This window comes from Dromiciops gliroides, chromosome 3 (assembly GCF_019393635.1).
Source record: "Dromiciops gliroides isolate mDroGli1 chromosome 3, mDroGli1.pri, whole genome shotgun sequence".
In the NCBI taxonomy this organism is placed as follows: domain Eukaryota; kingdom Metazoa; phylum Chordata; class Mammalia; order Microbiotheria; family Microbiotheriidae; genus Dromiciops; species Dromiciops gliroides.
The window spans coordinates 419485563-419507827 of NC_057863.1; the positions used below are offsets into that span (position 1 = coordinate 419485563).

General features: G+C 34.7%; 1 protein-coding gene across 1 annotated transcript in view; it reads right to left on the bottom strand.

Moving 5' to 3' along the window:
* Positions 1-22265, bottom strand: part of ANKAR (ankyrin and armadillo repeat containing) — a 92485-nt gene that overhangs the window by 47814 nt on the left and 22406 nt on the right. The window contains exons 5-7 of the mRNA XM_043996621.1: positions 22055-22235; positions 17677-17896; positions 12637-12838 (exon numbers count right to left, since the gene is read on the bottom strand). Of these exons, the coding sequence (XP_043852556.1) occupies positions 12637-12838; positions 17677-17896; positions 22055-22235 (603 nt within the window). The remainder of the gene's footprint in view (positions 1-12636; positions 12839-17676; positions 17897-22054; positions 22236-22265) is intronic.

Below are 22265 nucleotides of genomic sequence, written 5' to 3' on the forward strand. Positions count from 1 at the left end.
TAGATTCAAGGAATAAACAGAAAAATAATATCTAAATGATTTTTTTTTCAATTTCAAAAGAAAAAAAAAGGTAGGCCTGTACCACCAGATCTCAAATTATATTAGAGGTAATTATTAAAATTATCTTGTACAGATGGAAAATAGAAAGTAGATCAATTGAACCAAATTATTAATTCAGAAATAGACCCAAAGGAATGCAATAGACTTGAGCTGGATAAACCATAAAACAATGTTCAGTAAAAAAAATTTTTTTAAGCAGCATTATGTTTAAAGTAGTATTAGATCTTCATCTCAGACTATTTTGTGAAATAAATTTCAAGTGGGCCAATGATCTATTTTTTCTAATTAGAAAAAAATTAGGAGAATGTAGTATGAGATATCTTATCACCATTGTGGAAAGAGGAATATTATTATTTATTCAACAAATAAAAGATATTATAGGAGTCAAAATAGATGGATTTAATTATATTAAAATTAAATTTTGATAATACAAATGTCAATAAAAAGAAATTAAAATATTTCCTATATATATTTCTTATTTTTAAAAAAGTAACTTGACAACATTTCTAACAAAATAACACAAATTATGAGTGGGATTTCTCTCCCAGTGTATGGTACTCCTCAAAAGTAGTTATATGTCATTACCTGAAAGTTTATTTACCCTCTGTTATCAGAGAAATATAAATGTAAGAAACCCTGAAATGCTATCTTACATCAACCAAGTTGGTAAAGATAGTTAAAAACTATAAAATTCAGTATCTATAGAAATGTAAAAATAGGCATAAACTTATACCTCTAATGGAAATGTGAATTGATTCCATCTTTTTGGAAAGCAGTATGATAGAACATACTAAAAGACATATAACTGTTCATATTCTTTGATACAATGATCCCACTATATAAGGATTATAATTTAAAATATTATTGAAAGCAAAAAAATTAATTGTAGAAGGATATTCATATCAACTTTGTTTATAATGGCAAACTACAGGAAACAACCTGTGAAACAGTCATTTGAGAAATGCTGAAGAAATTCTAGCATATAAACATGTAATTTAAGCCATAATAAATGACAAAATAGGAACAATACAAAGAAATATGGGAAGACATGAAGTGATACAAAGTAAAGAAATAAGAATAAGAGCAACATACATCCTAACCATAAGTACATAAAAAGATGGCTATGATCTATGAAACAGACACAGAAGAAAAAGGTTAGAAAAAGAATGTAGAAGCAAAGAAATAGGATATTTTGATGTGTTTTTCTTAAAGTTACTGTGTATGTCATATACAAAATACAAATAAGGGAATTTATAGTTTTATTTTAATTTTTGAGCATTTGAATAGTAGTTTTTGCTGATAGTTATTAACTTTAGGATAGGAAAAAAAAAGAAAATTTAAACATCTGAATTCCTTTTCCCTCATCTCTCCTCTTATTAGTCACTGTCTGATTTCTTTGTAATGTCTTTCTCTACCTCTTCCCATTACCACCATTCAATTACCTCATAGCTGAACTACTGTGGTAGCCTGCCAACTCATATCCCTGACTCCACCTTCTCCTTAATCCAATCCATCCTGCACATGTTGCCAAGAGTAATCTTAAAGCATCTCCTTTATAATTTCACTCCTGTTTGGAAGTCTTCAGTCACTCCCAATTGCCTACAGGCAGGAGTAACTTTACATTCAACCTTTTCAGTTTTATCTCTCCTCTGCTTAGCTGAAACCTTTGAATCTGAAAAGCCTAAATCAAAAACCATTTCCTCCAAGATGCATTTCCTGAAAACTTTAACCTACACAGATCCCCCTTTCTGAATCACTGTTATATTTATTGTCTATGTCAAGCATTTGGGAAATCAGTCTTATGTGTGCCTACCCAACTTCCATGAAAACATGATATAAAACAAAATGATTTTGTGGTTAATTCCATAGAAAAAATGTTATAAATGGAATTGCAAGCAGACTAAGAGTTCTGACTTTGTGGTCAGAACATGTAGATTCAAATCCTACATCTAACACTCCTAACATGTGTGACCTTGGACAAATCACTTCAATTCCTTTGGCCTTAGTTTCCTTATGAGGGGGTTGATACCTTTTGGGGACCCTTCAAAATCCAGAGGTGTGATCCCAGTTGTGAACATTTGATTTGCATCTCACACAATAATCTGAACAACAATACTGAATGGATTTTTAGCAATATCACAGAATGAAGGTTTTGCAAAACAAAATAGGTTGTGATTATATTATGTAGGATACCTTTCCTTTGTTACTTAACTATGTTCCCTACCAAACTCTTACAGAGGACAATAAACTTATCCTCTATAGTTTCTTCTGTATTTCCCTCACTTCATGACATGCTATGAATATAGAAGGTGCTCAAAAATGTTAGTTGTTTGAGTAATTGACTAATCTTTCAATTAATGGGTCAACAAATATTTTAAAAATGGAAACTTGTGGACAGTAAGTTCTTTGGGAGCAATGAGTGAACTTTCTACTTCCTTTATGACTCTTTGTAGCACATACAAGGCTCCAAGAACAGCTCTCAGCAAACTTTGATTTACTATTCTGTATGGATATGTTGGTCTATATTGTGTACATAATAAATCTCGCTTAAGTGAATTATGTGGTTACCATTCTTTATTTTTTTTCCTCTTCATTTATTTTCTATGCAGTAGCTACAAGAGCGGACTTGAAGTGAGGAGATCTGGGTCTGAATTCTATCTTATACACTTCACAGCTGTGTGATCAAGATAAAGTAATAAAGTTATCACTATGAAAACTGGAATATATTAAAAGGAATAGAATTAATAGGAAACAAAATTCTCAGACTGGAAGTCTAATAGACTGAACCTATAGAGAATGTACTCAGACAAGATAAAAGGTTGACTCAACTAGATAAAAGCTTGCAAATTTTATAAGCAATGATGATGTGATGTAGAGGAAGAATTCAAAGAAATTTCTAAGATTTAATTGTTATGTAAAATACAAAGAAAAATATAATCAAAGATGATGAAGGAAAGGCATTCCCCAAACCCTTCCAAATACCTTCAAATAATTCCATAAGACAATTCCTGGAGCACCAGAATCTACAAGAAAACAGGTGAAATAATTTTCCAGTCAAAGACAACTTAGAAGGTCCACAGGAAAGGTCTATTGTACCAGGGTGAGAGTGGAGAAAAGCCCAGTGCAGGCTGTGCCAGTGTAGACCCATCCTCAGTAAACCAGGAGCAGGCCTTGGAATTCACTGAATCAGCAGCAACTGCTTCAGGAACTCAGCCCACAGAGGGTAAGGGTGTCAAACAATTGGCAAGAAGGAGATTACAGGTATCTTTTTGCTAACACGGAGGCAGGATTCTATTGTTTTGCCCATACTTGGATCAGGGTCACAGTCTTGGGTGGCAGTTTGTTGGGGGGGGGAAGGGGGTAAAGGGGAGGAACACTAGCACACTAGAGCTTGCAGCCCCAGTGGAGCTAGACACTCCTGTAAAGAAATTGGTCCCCACACTCCTCATAGTTCCAGGGCAGAAAAGCAGGCTTGTGGTTGCTTACAGACCAGAGCACAGGCCAGGAGAGTAGTAAACAAACCTCTCCTTAAATCATACTGCCTTGGAAGAACTGAAAACTTACAAATCCTTCTGAAGAGTCTCTGAAAACAGTGGCACAAACTCCCTAAAAGCTTGGGACAATGCACCCTCCACCCTGGAAGCAGTACCCCACTTTAACAAAGAGTTATAAGTCAAGAAATAGATTGGGAAAATGAGCAAACAGAAAAAAATTCTGACCATAGAAAGTTACTATGGTTACAAGGAAGATCAAATACACTTTCAGAAGAAAACAAAGTCAAAGCTCCTATATAGAAAGCTTCCAAGAAAAATATGAATTGGTCTTAGGCCATAGAAACTCTCAAAAATGACTTTCAAAATAAAGTAAGAGAGGTAGAGAAAAAATGGGAAGAGAAATGAGAGTGATGCAAGAAAATCATGAAAAAAATGTCAATAGCTTGGTAAAGGAGACACAAAAAAATACTGAAGAAAATAACACTTTCAAAAACAGACTAAGCCAAGTGGTAAAAGAGGTACAAAAATCCAGTGAGGAAAAGAATGCCTTGAAAAGCCAAATTGCCCAAACAGAAAAGGAGGTACAAAAAGCTCACTGAAGAAAATAACTCCTTAAAAATTAGGATTAAGCAAATTGAAGCTAATGACTTTATGAGAAATCAAGAAACAATAAAACAAAACCAAAAGAATGAAAAAATAGAAGGCAATGTAAAATAGCTCATTGGGAGAAAAATATAATCACTGTTTCCAGGAATTTGCTTTATGAAAATTTCCCACAATTTATGATAGAATACAGATTAATAGAATACATGCAATGCTTTGAAAGAGAAAAAAATCAGCTTCAATTAATCTAACACATTGTCATCCTACTGCAAATCTTCATTGAAAAGGAAAGGATTTTAGAAGTAGCTGAAAAGAAAAGCCATCACCCATCAAGGTACTAAGTTCAAATTGTAAGGATAATTCACTTTTCACAAGGAAACAAAGAAAAAGCTGGAACATGATTTGGAGAAAGTCAAAAGATATCATACTTCACCCTAGAAACATCTATCCAGCTAACCTAATAATGTATGAGGGGCAGCTAGGTGACACAGTGGACAGAGTGCTGGGCCTGGAGTCAGGAAGACTCGTCTTCCTAATTTCTAAGTTCAGTTATGGCCTCAGACACTTACCAGCTTTGTGACCCTTGGCAAGTCACTTAACCCTGATTGCCTCAGTTTTCTCATCTATAAAATGAGTGGGAGAAGGAAATGGCAAACCACTCTAGCATCTTTGCCAAGAAAACCCCAAATGGGGTCACAAAAGAGTCTGACATAATTGTAAGGACTGAACAACAACAGAATGACATGAAGTTTAAAAATATGAACATTTTAAATTCCTCACAGCTTATTAAAGAATTTTTTTCTTCTTCTTTTTTCTTTTTTTTGGTGAGGCAGTTGGGGTTAAGTGACTTGCCCAGGGTCACACAGCTAGTAAGTGTTAAGTGTCTGAGGCTGGATTTGAACTCAGATACTCCTGAATCCAGGGCCGGTGCTCTATCTACTGCGCCACCTAGCTGCCCCCTGAGAATTTTTATTAAAAAAAAAAACAAACAAACCAGACCAAGGCCTTAAATATGTAAACCAGCCCAAGAACAAACCTCCAGGTAATTCTTGTAGAGAACATTATACTCAAGGAGATTTAAAATGAAAATAAGGGGAAATATCAGGTAAAATTTTGAACCACTAAATCAAGAGAAACCGTAAAAACTAAATGTATATAAAAGTTATACATGGCAAGTAAAATAATAGCAAGAGTGCTATAAAACCTGAAATGTTCCAAGGAAGAAGAAAAAAGCAGTGGGTGGGATAATATCATGAATTTTAACCAGAATCAACAAAAATCCAGAAGAGTTGTTATAATTTGAAGTAGTATCAAGTGATGGAAGGAATTGGTATATTCAAAATTATAATTTATTCTGTACATTGTTGTAGATTTGTAATGTGATATTTTATAGTATTCTTGATTGTGTTTAATGTTTGATATTTTTAATAAATGTGAAAAAATTATATCAGGTACATAAACTGAAAGGGTTTGAAATATGCTCACTGCTTATCACATAACAGCACATTCTGCTACTACTGTCCTTAACATTCAAATATATGTCAAAGGAGAACATCTAGGTAACAATTATTTTAACTCATGTGATAAAATGCCCAAATGGAAGGTCATTTTGACCAATAACTAAGATTCACAAATAAGAGTAGAAGGGGCTGGAAAAGACACTAATAAATCAACAAGCATATAACATTCATATACTTAGTTGTTAAAAGAAAAAGGGATATTCAAGAAAAGGAAATCATTTGATTATGGGGCCTAAAAATACTGAACAGTCAAAATGGAAAGAGAATGGGTGATTTTAAAATTAGTCATCATAATCAGGAATGGCAAAAGGGAAGAAAAGTGGTTATAGTTTAAAAGGAAAAAATATTAATCTAGAAATTGGGATTGGGAATGTGGTTGTCTATAAATTAACATTTTTCTAAGTAATGGGATTTAAATTCTATTCATGTGGTAGTCAAAGTAAATGTCTAATATTGGACTAATTTAGGGAGCATAATTTAGATCTTAAAAGAGAAAAGTATAGCTGAGTAAGATCAAGGGGAAAAATTAACAGTTATAATTTTGAATGTTAATGGATTGAATTCACCTATGAAATAGGTTACAGTATTGGGGGGTGGGGAAGAGACAAGTCACAACATACTCCCTAAAGGAAAAATAATTGAAGCAGAAAGACACTTACAAGTTTAAAATTAGAATTTGGAATTTTTTATTATACATCAGTTGACTCCAAAATATCAGGATTACCAATCATGATTCTGGTAAAATTAATTCTAAATTAGAAAGCATTAAGTATGATAAACAAAGCAACTATATCATGATTAATATAAAAATTGACAGCAAGAGAATATAAATATTAGGTAATATATATATATGTAATAATATTGAAACTACATTATCAGGGAAAATTAAACTGAAGAACAAAAAACTAAGAGAGAAAACATTAGTATCAGGAGATATCAACATCCCATTTTTGATATATGTTAAGCCAAACTGAGAAATAAATCAACAAGTTACAAAATCGACTAAGATGATGAAAAATAGATTTAAATGACATTAATAAAACAATAGATTTATTAGATAATTTTCTTTTTATTCAAATGTGCATGGTTTATTTACAAAAAACTGATCATACTCTCAGCCATAAATTTGAAAAATGCATAAAAGCAATTATTTCAAACACTACTGTTACAGACTATCATTTAATTAGAATAGTAATAAGTAAGGAAAATATGATAAAAGACACCTGCCTAAAGAAAGACCAAAAATTTGTTATAATAACTGGGTCAAAGACCAAATTATAAAACCAAGAAATTATATCAAAGATAATGACAGTAATAATGCAACATAGAAAAACTTATGGGATGTATATTGCTAAAGCAGTTCTTAAATCCAAATTTATTTCACTGTATACATTTAGGTGGCATAGTGAATAAAGCATGGGGTCTGGTATAAGGAAGACCTGAGTTTGAGTCCAGCATCATACTCTTAATAACTGTGTGACCCTGGACAGGATACTTAACCCTTTTTTGGTCTCATTTCCTCAATTATAAAATGGGGATAATAATGGCAACCAACTTTCAAGGTTGTGAGGATCAAATGAGATCTTTGTAAAGTACAAAATGCAATGCCTAGCACAAGGTAGGCATCATATAAATGCTAGTTGTTGTTGTTATATTAAACAAAACATAAAAATAAATGAGTTGTTTATGATTACAAGAAATTAGAAAATCAACAAATATATCCAAAATAAACATAATAGAATTCACTAAAATCAAATGAGAAATTAGCAGAATTAAAAGTGAATAATTGAATTAATAAATAATTTACATAAAACACTCTGCAAACATTGAAGTGCTATGTAAATGCTAGCTATTATTAAATTCAACATGTAATTCTTCAAAAAGTAGATAAATGGAATTAATCATGCTAAATTAAACAAAAAAAAATGGGGGGGGGATAGAAAGCCATAATGACAAAACAAAAAATTAGAAGAGGAAAGCTACAATAAATACCAAAGAAATACAATTATTAGAGAATATAACATGAAATTATTTGCCAACAGAACTAAGAATGTAAAAGAAATGGATTAGAACCTTTAAAAACACGAAACACCTACCCTGACCAAAAAATTATCTAAAGAAACCAATTTTAGAAAAAGAAATTAAATGTGTCATTAATAAGTTGCTACATTGCAAAAAAAAAAAAGTCTGGCCAGATGTATCCACAAGTCAATTCAAACTAACATTTAAAGAACAAATAATTCCAGTCATATATAAACTCATGCATTTAAAAAAATTCATTATGATCAAGTAGGATTTATACTTTAAAAGTGGTTCAATATTAGGGATACAATTAACATAATAAATCATATGCAAAGAACTGTGCTATGGTCAACATGGAGAACACCAGGTGGGGATACTTCCTCCAAAAGTTCAGGTTAAAACCCTTCTATGATTCATTATATTTGTCCTGAGGAATTGCCTGAAAGCACATAGTGATTTGCTTAGGGTCACACAACTAATAGGGTTTAGAAGCAAGATTTGGAATTCTTCCTGACACTACTACCAGCACATCATGCACTGTCACACTGCCATATTAACAAGAAAAATAAGAAAAAATATTATTATATGAATATATTTAAGAGTTTCAGGAAGGCTAGCTATAAGCAATAGGAAAGGAAGGAAGGAAAGGAGAGAAGGAAGGAGGGAAAGAAGGGAAGGAAGGAAGGAAAGAAAGGAGAGAAGGAAGGAAGGAAGGAAGGAGAAAGGAATTAAAGTAACAAGCATTGGTAAAGAGAAGTATCTTTATTTGCAGGTGATATGTATGTATGTGTGTACACACAAATATATATATATATTGAACTTTTATTTAGAAAATCCTGGAGAATGAACAAAAATGTTAATTGAAATAATAGACAAAAAAATTTAGGATATAATAAACACAAAAATCACCAACATTTCTACATTTCCCCAATAAAAAGGAAGAAAATGTGCTATTTAAAATAATGACAATATATACTAAATATCTGAGAATTAACTTATCAGGATATATACAGAACATCATTGTTATTATTATTATTAGCTAGCACTTATATACTGCCTACTGTGTGCCAGGCATTGTGCTAAGTACTATAAAATATGTCATTTGCTCTTCAAATCAACCCCAGGATGTAGGTATTATTATCCCCATTTTACAGCTGAGGAAACTGAAGCAAACAAAGGTTAGGTGACTTGCCCACAGTCACACAGCTAGTAAGTGTCTGAGGCTAGATTTGAACTCAGGTTTTTCTGACTTTAGACCCAGTGCTCTATTCCCTGTATCACCTATCCACTTATAACATAAAAAGTCAACCATCAAATAATTTTTACAGAGTTAATGGAAGAATTAACAATCAGAGAATTATTCAATGTTTATTTTTTCTCTTTCTTTGTTAAGTAAATCTAATAAAAATAAAGGTGACAATATTATTCAAATTGATTTATAGATTTAACATTATACTGATCAAATACCTCTAGCATAAATTACAAATTTAGACAAAAATAATAATGATTCATATGCAAGAACAAAAGGATAAGAATACAGTTAGGTCCTGATTAGTGGAAATAATGAATCCCCTGAAGTACTGACATTTAAGAAATGTGTACAATATATTTCCATTGGGGTTAAACTAATTACAATATTTTATAAAAACATAATTTAAAATAAATCAAATTTGAATACATGCAACTCCTTCGGGGGATTCATTGTTCATGCTAATTGGGAACTAAGGGAAAATGTGGAAAAGAAAAAAGAGGAAGAGAGATTACACTCAAGTTTCAGTTATACTATAAAGATGGAATTATCAATATCATGTGGAACTGGATAAAAACATAAAAAGAAATTAGTAAAATAGGTTACACAGTAATCAGATGAATACAGTAGTCTAGTGTTCAATAAACCTAGCATCATGAAAGTCTAGAGAAAATATTCATAATTCCATAAATTTTGTTGTGGAAAATAAATAGCATTGTGTTGAAAATGGGAACAGAACAAAATCTTACACTTTATATAAAAATAAATTCCAAATAGGTCAAATCACTGAAATATTTATAAACTTCCATTTAAAAAAACTAGATGAAAAGATTATTACATCTTTTACAACTGTGAAGTGAAACATTCCTAACAAACTATGACTTAAAAGAAATTATGATATAGAATAGATTAATTTATTATATAAAAAGATAAAGCTTTTTTAAAAATCAGTGCAAGGGGCAGCTAGGTGATGAAGTGGATAAAGCACCTGCCCTGGATTCAGGAGGACCTGAGTTCAAATCCGGCCTCAGACACTTGACACTCACTAGCTGTGTGACCTCGGGCAAGTCACTTAACCCCCATTTCCCCATGAGAAAAAAAAAATCAGTGTAAGTGGAATAAGAAGGAAAAATATTTTGAAAAAAAAACTTCACATCAAATAGTTCCAATATAAGTATGACATACAAAATGTATGAGCTGACAGAAATTTGTCAGACTAAGAGCCATTCTCCAAGTGAGAAGTCAAAGAATATAAGAAGCAGTTCTTAAAAGAAAAAAAAAACAACAGCCAACAATTGCATGCAGAAAAGTTCAAAATCTATAATGGTCAGAGAAATGTAAATTAAACCAACTGCCAGTTTCCACTTGATCCCCATCAAACTGGCTGTGGCAAGACATAGGCTATAATTACACTACTGGTTGAGTTGAGACTTCCTCCAATTTTTTGAAAGCAGTATGGAATTATGTTTCTAAGAAAAATTGTACATCCCTTTGACCCAGTGATCCCAGGGAAGTTACTAACAGGGGGAAAAAGTGTTATCCATATAAAATTATTCTTTTTTTTTTTTTTGTGAGGCAGTTGGGGTTAAGTGACTTGCCTAGGGTCACACAGCTAGTAAGTATTAAGTGTCTGAGGCCGGATTTGAACTCAGGTACTCCTGACTCCAGGGCTGGTGCTCTATCCACTGCATCATCTAGCTGCCCCCCATATAAAAGTATTCTTAGAAGTACTATTTATAATAGAAAAAAACTGAGAAAAATGTAGGTGTCAATCAAGTGAAAAAAGATTGAATTGTGACCTGCAGATATAAGAGGATGCTCTTGAACCATAAGAAATGATGAATATGAAAAATTCAGAGATATGAGGAAAATTAAGTTATGTAGAATGAAGAAAATGGGACCAAAAGAATAATATATCTATAAATTACAATTAATACATTCAAAACAATAACAAATAATTTTATATACATAGTAAAAAAAGTAAAAGAAGAAAAGAGCAATATGGGCACTGCTATATATATGTGTGTATGTGTATATATATACATATACACACATATATACATATATCTCTATATCTATAGAGATATAGAGATATATACATTTTTTTGTTTGGTGAAGCAATTGGGGTTAAGTCACTTGCTGAGGGTCACACAGCTAGTAAGTGTTAAGTGTCTGAGGCCGGCTTTGAACTTAGGTCCTCCTGAATCCAGGGCCAGTGCACTATCCACTATGCTACCTAGCTGTCCCTGGGCACTGCTATCTTTAAATCAGTATACATATCTTTTGGGGAGGAGTCATATTGGTAAATAAAGGAAGTTACAGACACATGCATACTCTTTTACAGTCTCTTATTTGTATTTGCCAGTTGCTTCTTTACAAAGAAGCCTATAGAAGTCAAAGAAAAGCCCATATTTTAAAAAACAGACAGAGAGAAAGAAAAGGAGGGAAGGAGTCAGGGAGGGAGGAAGGGAGAGAGAGAGAGAGAGAGAGAGAGAGAGAGAGAGAGAGAGAGAGAGAGAGAGAGAGGCGGGGGGGTGGGAGAGGGAGAGATCATTTTGGTATCAGGAAGATGGTTGGTATCACTGAAAGCACTACATAATTTTACAAATATGAAATTTAAATTCTGGGTCTGGTTTCCTGTCTATTTGTAGCACCTGTCCAAGATCTATGCACTGATATAAACCCAATGCATTGTTTTTCCAGTTGCAACTGGGCAATATGCATTCTTCATCCACTTGACTTTTCCTGTGTGGATTGCTAGGCTGCTTGTTCTTGAGTTTCCAAAGATTTCACTGAGGCTGTGCTATATATAGTGTTCTAAGTCTCAGTGCAATCATTACAGTGTCCTCTGAAAACAGGGGTATCCTCATCCCTTACATTGTATTTAAAGGATTGTTATCAAGAAGAATTAGACTTATTCTTTGTGGCTCCAGAGGGAGAGCTAGCAGGAAATGCTGGGGTACATTAAGATTCTGGCTTAAGATAAAAAAGAACTTTCTAATTAAGTTGTCTAAACAAGCTGTATCACTATATTCAAGGAGAGGTGGGATTATTATCTTCAAGAGCATTACATTAGGAACTTCTTCCTTATTTGGGAGTCAGGACTAGATGATCTCTAAGGTCCCTTCTAATTCTAAAATTCTATAATAATACAATCTTGTTTTTGTTTTTTGGGGAGGTAACTGGGGTTAAGTGACTGAGGTTGGATTTGAACTCAGGTCCTCCTGACTCCAGGGCCAGTGCTCTATCCACTGTGCCACTTAGCTGCCCCTGATAATACAATCTTTAACTTAAAAATTATCATTTACAATTCAAAGCAAAATTAAGTCAAGTGAAAACTTTCAGGAAGTCAAATTACTATAATATAATTACTATACTGGCTAGTCGTTGGCCTCAATGTTCCTCTAAATTGTCTTCCCACTTAAGATTCTATGATACTAGGGGCAGCTAGGTGGTACAGTGGATAAAACACTGGCCCTGGATTCAGGAGTACCTGAGTTCAAATCCGGCCTCTGACACTTGACACTTACTAGCTGCGTGACCCTGGGCAAGTCACTCAACCCCTATTGCCCGCCCCCCCCAATAAAATAAATTAAATTAATTAATTTTTTATAGAAGAATTACACCCTTTCAGACACAAATCCAATTAGAATTAAAAAAAAAACATTCTATGCCTTTAATGACTTACTCAGATGCTGTCTCGGCTTCTAGCAAACTAGGATCCTTCCTACAGAGAATAATGATGATGCAAATATTGTCATAGAAAGCAGCAACATGAATAGGCAGCCATCCTCTTTTTTCACATAGAGTATAATCTGCTTTGTGGCTTAGTAGACAGACAGTTGCTTCTACTGAGCCAGCCTGAGCTGCAAGGTGTAGGGGTGTTGGACCTAAAATAATTTAATGATTAAATATGGTTAGAACAGTTGATATTTATAATAACATATTGCTATATATAATATCACTAACATATAATTATACAAAGCTTCAATGCTTATAAACTATTTTAAAACATACATTAATTCATTTGATGCTTCCAACAAACTTATGGAGAAAATTAATAGATATTTCTATCCCCATTTTACAAATAAGGAAACTGAAGCTCACAGCAATTAAATGACCTGACCATGGTGGCACAACTAGTAAGTGCTAGAGGCAGAATATGAACCTAGGTTTCTCCTGACTTCAGGTCACTCATTCCACTAAACCACAGCAGGATCTAAAATTTTAAAAAAGGGTGTTATACTTTGTTTTGCATATTAAACAGTACTTTTAAGTTCATCTTTTTATGCAACATACTTTCAACAAGTAGGATTTATTAATTTGGGGGGGTGGGGCTATGAGGGTTAAGTGACTTGCCCAAGGTCACACAGCTAGTAAGTGTCAAGTGTCTGAGGTCAGATTTGAACTCAGGTCCTCCTGAATCCAGGGCTGGTGCTTTATCCACTGCACCACCTAGCTGCCCCTCGGGATTTATTAATTTTAATTGTACAAGTGTTAATTAGTGAATAAACAAGCAGGGTAACTTGAGATCTGTTCAACTACTTAAGTAGCCCAGGCCATTTTCAATATGCAATCTAAAAAATTTCCTGAAAAATAAGCCACTAAATAATTTAATGAAGTAGAATTGTATTAAGGCCTAGCTCATCATTACTTATATTTAGAAATACTATGGTTCACTATATCCCCAGTTTATATCATTGTACCTGCCATTCTCCCCAGCTCCAACAATATAAAGAGTCTCTTGTATTGGATTTAGAAAATTATGTGTTATTTGTTTTACTTTGAAAGTATGGGAATGAAAGATAAATGATGACAAAATAGAAAAAATCACTTTGAAAATAAAGAGAATTTGATGCTTTTAAGGTTAGCGTGCATAGTGTAAGGGGCTAAAATTCTAGCTAGTCTGTCTAAAATATCTAATGAGTAGTCACCAATAAATTATAAGCTTTAGCAAGAGTTAGACTTTTAAGCATTTATTAAGGAGAATAAGAATTTGGTGAAGAGAAAGAGAAAGGCCTAGATTCATCTATTAAAGGGAGAGCGCATTTCTAGCTCCACTCTCCACCAGTGTCCTGAGGAAAGAGAGCGAGAGCACCAGCCTCGCCCCCTCTTCCTTCCACAAGCAAACGTCACTTCCTGACACCAAAGAAAAGCTGCATGGTCTTGCCCTCAGAGGCCTTCTCCTCATGGTGGAGCTTTCCTACAGTAAGTCTCCAGCAGGTGGCATCATTCCAATCATTACAATAGATATACTAAACTGATGTATTTTATTTAAATATCTTTCTAATTTTGTTTAAATGTGATGTTCTAAAGTAAGAAATCCAGTATTTTTTCTTTCTTTAAAAAAAGTGACTCAAAACAAAGCCCCATCCTCTGTTACTGAAAAATGTTTAATCAGTAAACTTTACTTGTGTATATGGAAGCACTGCTAAATGGAAGAAGAAAAAAAAGGAAAGCTATTTCATTCATCTACTCGGATAGAAGAAGAACTACTTGGGCAGTTTTGAGACTTTCTTTGACCAGTTTCACCCTTTCAACTTTTCTTATGGCATGAGAGAAATAAAACAGGGAAAAGAGATACACGAAAACCTCTCTCTCTCTCTCTCTCTCTCTCTCTCTCTCTCTCTCTCTCTCTCTCTCTCTCTAGTACTTGGAGTTTCTTCTACTAATAGAGAAAAAGAAAGGGAAAAACTGGAACAGGCATTAAGAGTACAAAGAAACAACTGAATGAAGAAAGTAAGGAAAAATTAGGGAAGTCATAGAAAAGTCTTTCATACTTCGTAAGCCTAAATGTTGGTGATAAATGGGTATAGCTCCAAGTTACATTATACAGGATGAATCATGTACTGAAGCTCTGTGCTCACAAAGACTGGGCTCCTTCTTGAAGCCTTCTTCTCAATAATGATTATTTTCTGTGGCTCATTCTGTTTCCACCCAAGGTCCCCTCTGAGAGCATAAGAATTCCCTCCCAGACTTGCATTGTTCACATGACCCATAGTATCAGCATAGTAGCACTTACTAGTTGTGCCACCATGGTCAGGGCAAGGTCCGGGTTTGCTCCTTCTCCTCATCATTGTTCTTCACACCTTTGCCCTTTGGTTCCAGCAAATCCTGTGGTTCAAGGTTCTTTGCTAAAGCAACGTCTTCTACCTCAGCAGTTGCCACCTCTATGTGACTCATCATTACCCTGGTCTCTCATTTGTGCTGAGCCTTTGAAACTGCATTGTCTTGCTACACTTTTGCTGCCACTGTTGCCTCTGTAGTTGCCATCCATTTACCACTTCCTTTCTTCTTCAGAAGAATTATAACATAATGTGAAAGCCAGGCCCAACTTACCTCAAAAATAATTAGCAGATTTCTGGCTCTTTTGTTAGTCAAGCCCCCAGCCCTACCTAGCTGGCACATAAAAGGGGGTGCCTTAGATGACTCAGATGCCACTTCCTCTATTAAACTTCCTTTAACCTCCCTGACTCTCCTATCCCTCTGACTGGACTTCTATCTTTCACTTGTCATAATACAACTGGTGATGTAGTTATTTTTATGTTTGTCTTATCTCCCCTACTGGTTTGTAAGCTCCTTTCTGTTGAGCTTCATCTTTGTACTGCTAGCATCCAACACATTACATGACACATCAGTTGCTTAATAAATGTTCGCTGAATTGAATGGGCTATCCATTTAACTGGTTTTTTGAGAGTATATTTTGTCTTCTCAACTAGACTGTAATCTCCTAGATGTTAAAGATTGTCCTTTACCTTTCTTAAGTATCTCCTTCAGCCCCTAACACAAAACCATTCTCATAATAATTATTATTAGTACTATTTAATGAAAAATGACAGTTGAGAGTATAAGGGAAGATTCTTAATTGTAGATTAGAAGCCTTAGGCATTGCTAACTTTGAAAGCATTCATCTTTAGATCTAAGTGACAATTGTTTGATTTAACTACATGGATAGAACACTGGACTAGGACTCATGAAGGCCTAATTTCCCATCCTACCTCAGACATTTATTAGTTATAAGACCTTGGGCAAGTCATGTAACCTCTCTGTGCCTCAGTTTCCTCATCTGTAAAATGAGAGTTGTGTTAGATTAGATGACCTCTAAGATCCCTTCCAGCTCTAAATCTAGAATGCTATGAGAGATATTTTTGATAATTAAGAAGGTGGTAATGCTGATATCTTATCTCAGTCTGTTCAAATTATATGCAATACTTAAATTCTAGGTCCATACTTGAAGAGAGAAAAAAATCCATTTGAGAAATGAAGCTGAAAAATTATTAACATCAAATGTCACAATTTTGGAGGAAAATAGAAAAAACAAATACTTTACAACCTCAACAAAGGACCATTACTATGGCCTTTAGTTTTCATATATCCTTTTGCAGATAAAATATTTACACAGTAACAAAAGGAATGAACTTTTATCATATATGACAAATTTCAAAAAGGAAATTTTATTAATATTTCACTTGTCTTACCATTCTTGTCTTTTTTCACATCGGCTTTGGCAGGTTCTTTTCCTAAACAGGAATGAACAAAAGAATCATTAACCACCACTTTACAATTAGCTAATTTCTTCACAATGTAAAACTCATACTTAAGAGAAGTTGTAAGAAGATATGCTTACACGAACAAAGGCAGAACTATAGTAGCCTCAGAACTCAGCAATATATCAAATAAGCACGGAAAGAAAGCAGTCTACAATGGGAGCTGACAGTGGAAGTTTTCAGAGAAAACAGCCAACAATAGGAACACTAATCTATTTCATGCCAGAAGCCTTGAAAATACAGGTAATATTCTTAGTAGGGATTTTGTTATTTGTTTTCTTACTGAAAGAAATCTCCAGACATCTCTGTATTAAATAATAATGGCTTGCATTTGTATGACCTTTCTAGGTTTTCAAACTGTTTTATACTATGGTATCCATTTAATCCTCACAACAACCCTGTGGCATATGTAGGTACTCTAATTATCCCCATTCCACAGATGAGGAAACATGCTGAGAAGTTATGTGACTTGCCCAGGGTCACATACCTAGTGTATGAGACAAGAGCTGAACCCCTGACTAGTTTTTATGTTTGGGGTAGGGGTATGCTGGCATCAGCTCTAAGAGTAGATTGTTAAATTTTCCGTGTAAGCTGTCTTTTAGGAATTTGTTCTTGAGCTGAGCTTTGCAAGAAGCTAGAGCTTCTAACAGGTGGAGGTGAGGAAGGTGCACATCCAGGCACAGGTAGCAGTTTGTACAGAATCATGGGAATAGGGGATTAAATGTCATGTGTGAGGAGCAGTAAGAAGTCAGGTTTGGCAGGACCACAGAGTGTGTAAAGAGGAAAAGTGCGCAGTAAGTATGAAAAAGTAGGCAGGAGTCAGACAGTGAAGGACCTTAGGTGCCAAACAGAGTGTTGCCTCTCCTGGATAAAATGTAAGATCCCTGAGGGCAAGGACAGTGTCACTTTGGTCTTTGTAACCTTGGTGCCTTGCTTCAGAGTAGGTGTTTAATAAATGTTTGTTGACTAATTAATTGAACTAAGAAGAATTTAACCATTGATTGGCAATCTCCTGAGTCATTACAATTTATGTCACTATCAGATTTAAATTACTATCCAAAGAAGCAATATAAACATGATGATGGTATCACATTATTTGGGATCCAGAAGCTCTCTTAATGTAAAAGAAGAAATAAATAGGACAGACACAACGTAATTTTAGGTTTAAAGCATACTGGTACCTAGGTTGCTCATCACAGATCTTCTCTGGTTGACATTCACATTAGAATTACATAGCTGGCATATAAATGACACTCTGTTGTGCATAGCAGCATAATGGAGAATAGAATAACCCAATTCATCTGTAACACTGATAGTGGAGGATGAGGTTTTCCGACAAAATGTATGGAAGACAGCAAATAATCCTCTTTCAACAGTACACCTCATGCCATAGGGCAAACTCTAAAATCATGTAAATGTGTCAGAATTAGTTTTCTTCACCTTTGTCAAAAAGAACCCAGGGGATTAAAAAAAACTTTTATAGACAGTCATGATAATGATGGTTAACATTTTGTTTTGTTTTGTTTTGGTTTTTTAGTGAGGCAATTGGGGTTAAGTGACTTGCCCAAGGTCACACAGCTACTAAGTGTTAAGTGTCTGAGGCCGGATTTGAACTCAGGTACTCCTGACTCCAGGGCCAGTGCTCTATCCACTGCGCCACCTAGCTGCCCCTATGATGGTTAACATTTATAAGATGCTTATCAGGAAGGCACTGTGCTAAGTGCTTTACAATCTCACAACAACCTGGGAGATAGATACTACTGTTATCACCTCCATTTTATATATGAGGAAAGCAAGACAAACGGGCTTAAGTGACTTCTCCAGGGTTACACAGCTATTAAGTGTTTTGGGCCAAATTTGAACTCCAAATTTCCTTGTACCAGGGACTTCAGGCCCAGAGCTCTATCTACTCTGCCACCTACTTGTCACTTGTAAAGAAAGATCTATAATTTGCTTAGTTCTACCAAAGCAGAATTTAGGTTTATTGAGGCAATAACTATGAGAGTTGTTTAGCCTGACTAACATAAATATGAAACCTCTTGGAAACAATTATAGAAACTTTTTATTTATAGAAAGGTAAAAGGGAGGCAGCATGGTATGATGTCTTCTAGTTGTGATTCTACCACTAATGTACTGTGGGAGCTCAGAAAAATCATAATCTCTTTGGGCCTCAATTTCCACATTGCAAAACAAAGGAATTGGACTAAATTATTTCTAAAGTGCTACTTTAGTCACTTAATGTCTGTCAGCCTCAATTTTCTCATCTGTAAAATGGAGATAATAACACCTACCTCACAGGTTTATTTTGAGGATAAAGTGAGATCATATACATAGAGAATCTTATAAACCTTAAGGCACTATATGACTGCTAGCTATTATTTTCTCAGGTATGTTAAAAAAAAAAACTGAAAGTAGTAGTCTCCTTTTCTGTAGACTTTTTAAATAAGGCAGTTATGACCTTTTTGAAAAATGTCAAATTGAATCCCCTCCTAAAGTCAGACAATGGACTAAGACCATTAAGATTCCTTCCTTATGGTTTAGGAAGATGCTTAATAAAAGTGCCTGACCTTCAAATAACTAGATATATAGCACAACTGACCATTCTCTACATTAGGTCTATTAAATTCTATTTACTTGTCTGGACACATGAAGTCAAATTCCAAGTCCTTAGAAATATTTTTGAACTAAAATAATAATTCACTTATATTTTTGTTTGCATATGTCAATGTTTCAGTGGATTAGTACTCCTTCCAATGATGCAAATCATAAACCATATCTTATTTTGAGAGATTCCTATCCACATTCTATCATGAATTCTACCATCAAAACCTTAAAAACTATTACCTTAAAAACTTCATCTCTTTTCTTCTGCCCCAAAAGGAAAGGTGATCCTCCTTTCCAAGGTTAACCTTTCTAACTGTACCCTTGGTCTCTTCCATCCCTTCATTTTTCTTTTCTTTTTTTTTTTTTAGTAAGGCAATTGGGGTTAAGTGACTTGCCCAGGATCACACAGCTAGTAAGTGTTAAGTGTCTGAGGCCAGATTTGAACTCAGGTACTCCTGACTCCAGGGCTGGGGCTCTATCCACTGCGCCACCTAGCCGCCCCTATCCCTTCATTTTTCAATAATTCCTCCATCTTCGACTTTTAATCTCTCAATGTACTAGCTTCTTCCATTACTTTATACTTACTCTAATAAGGCCCCTTCTTACCCCTAGTAATTGTCTACTAGTTCATCTCATAGACACAAAACACACCAATATATGAACAAAAATCCCTAAGTCAATGTTAACCTGTTTGCTGAACCTATAGCAAATTCTAAAGTCTTGGAGGCTGGCTCATCAGTTAAGAGTTAAGTCTGGGCAGCTAGGTGGTACAGTGGATAGAGCACTGGCCCTGGAGTTAGGAGGACCTGAGTTCAAGTCTGGCTTCAGATATGACACTTACTAGCTGTGTGACTCGGGATAAGTCACTTAACCCTAATTGCCTCACCAAAAAAAAAAAAAATAGTTAAGTCAAAAATTTAGGTCATGAACAATGATCACTTTCTGTCAAGAGCTCCATATGTTAAAGACACTTTTGCTTACAATGAATTCACTCAAGCTCTTGCAATCTCACCATTCTATTGTACCTTTTCTTTCTAGAGTCACTGACTTCCTTGTTGGCTTTTTTTCAGTCTTCACCTTCCTTCACCTTTTAAATATATTTCATACTTTAATCACATCCGCTTTTTTGGTGTGCTGTGCTCTTTTGGATTTCTTTCCCCTACACTATTCTTTTAGTTCCTCCCCACCTCTCTTATCCCTTCTTTTCTATCTTCTTACTTGGTCCCTCTTCCTTCCTCTACACCTAAATGTGAGCACTTCCTGAGGCTCTGCCTTTACTGCCTCTTTTCCTTTTGTTATATCCTCTCACTTGACAGCTTTATCAACTCCTGTCTAACTTCAACTGTCACTTCTGTTTAGATGCCACACAAATTTATATCTCTTGTTCCACATTTCCAGTTATCTGATGGTTAGATCTAGTGGAACATGACCAAAACTAAAATCATTATCCTTCCCACAATACCTGCCATTCCTTCTAAATTCTCCCCTTCTTCACTTCTTTCAGGTTTGAAATTTTAGAATTACTTTTGATTCTTTCCCCTCCTCACTTCCAATATATGATCATTTGCTTCTAATTCCACAGTCTCTCTTGTTTCTGGCCCTGACTTTCCACTCTCAATGCTGCTAAACTAGTTCAAACTCAGGACCTATACTATCTTAATACCTTTCAAACTATCTCCATATGTTTAGTCTCTCCTCTCATACTACTGCTGAAGTAATACTAATGTAAAGATCTGATACCATCACTTCTGTACTCAATAGTAGTTCCCTATTACATCTTGTAAAAAAGTTTTAACAATCATTATCTTGGCATTAAAGATCCTCAAAAAACAGACTCCAGTCTACCTTTTTTTGTTTTGTCACACACTTTGCCATATTTCAGCCAAACAGACCTGTTTGGTTACTGTTGCCCAATCTCCACCTATTCTTTCTTACTTCTGTATAAACTACATCTCTTTCTCTCTCTTTAATTTCTCCCCTTCTTTCATCTGTAACTTCATCCACTAACCTTTCCCTGATATCCCCTAGCTATAAATGATCTCTTTTTTCTCAACTCTTTAATATCATTGGGACTGGACCTCTCTTGTACATTAATCATAGTGTAACTTGTATATAGTTATTAGTATACTTGTCTTAAGCCCTTGAGGTCAGGGACTATGTCCTGTTTCATCTTTATCTCTAGCATCAAATGTAGTTAAGTACTTATTAAATGTTAAGGGCACTTCCATCTTCCTAGTCCCCCAGGCCTGCAACTAGGTATCATCCCTGACTCCACAGTGACACTCACCTCTGTGTCTAATCTGTTGCCAAAACCTATTGAATTCACCTTTGTACATTTCATTGATATACTCTCTTCTCTTTTCCAATATTGCCACCACCCTGGTGCAGGCCCTCATCTCTTCATCTTCTATAGCAGATCTTTCCCAATCCCTGTTAAGTCTAGTACCTTCCTTCTGTTATTTCCCATTTATCTTATATATAACTTGTTTGCACATAGTTGTTTGTGTGTCTTCCCCATTAGATTGTGAACTCACTGAGAACAGGGACTGTCTTTTTGCCTTTCTCAGCACATAGCAGGTACTTAATAAATGCTTACTGACTAAAGGTTTGTTCAACTAAAATGCCCATGGTAGACAAACAGACAGGTCTGACCAAGGAAAGTATTTGTGTCTATTTGGCAGAACATATACCAAACACAAGGCTGAGATTAATTCTCAACTGAGTCCATTTCAGTAAAGGGTGACTTATTTTATTTCATGGATGAATAATGCTAAAGGCTTTTTTATGTACTAAAAAGTATTTTAATTTAATAGTGAAGGTCAATATTATTTGATTCAGATTTCTAAGAAGATATTTTCTCTAAGACATATGGTTTTATATAACATTAGCTCCTTAAACAAAATTTTGCTTATAGATACTATCACCCAATTTGCAATAGAACAGTCAATGAGATACCTTGCACTTCATAGCTTTTTTGAAACCGAATTTTTTCTTGAATTGCTCGTGTAATTGAATATCTGAGAGTGGAAGTCTTTTGGGTCTAAGACTGTTCATAATTTCATTTATGGCTCCCCACCACTGGGTCTTATATAACTGCTGGTAGAAAGTTTCAAGTTCAAAATAGATTACGTAGTAGCTGTTTAAAAAAAAGGAGGGTAGAATAAGA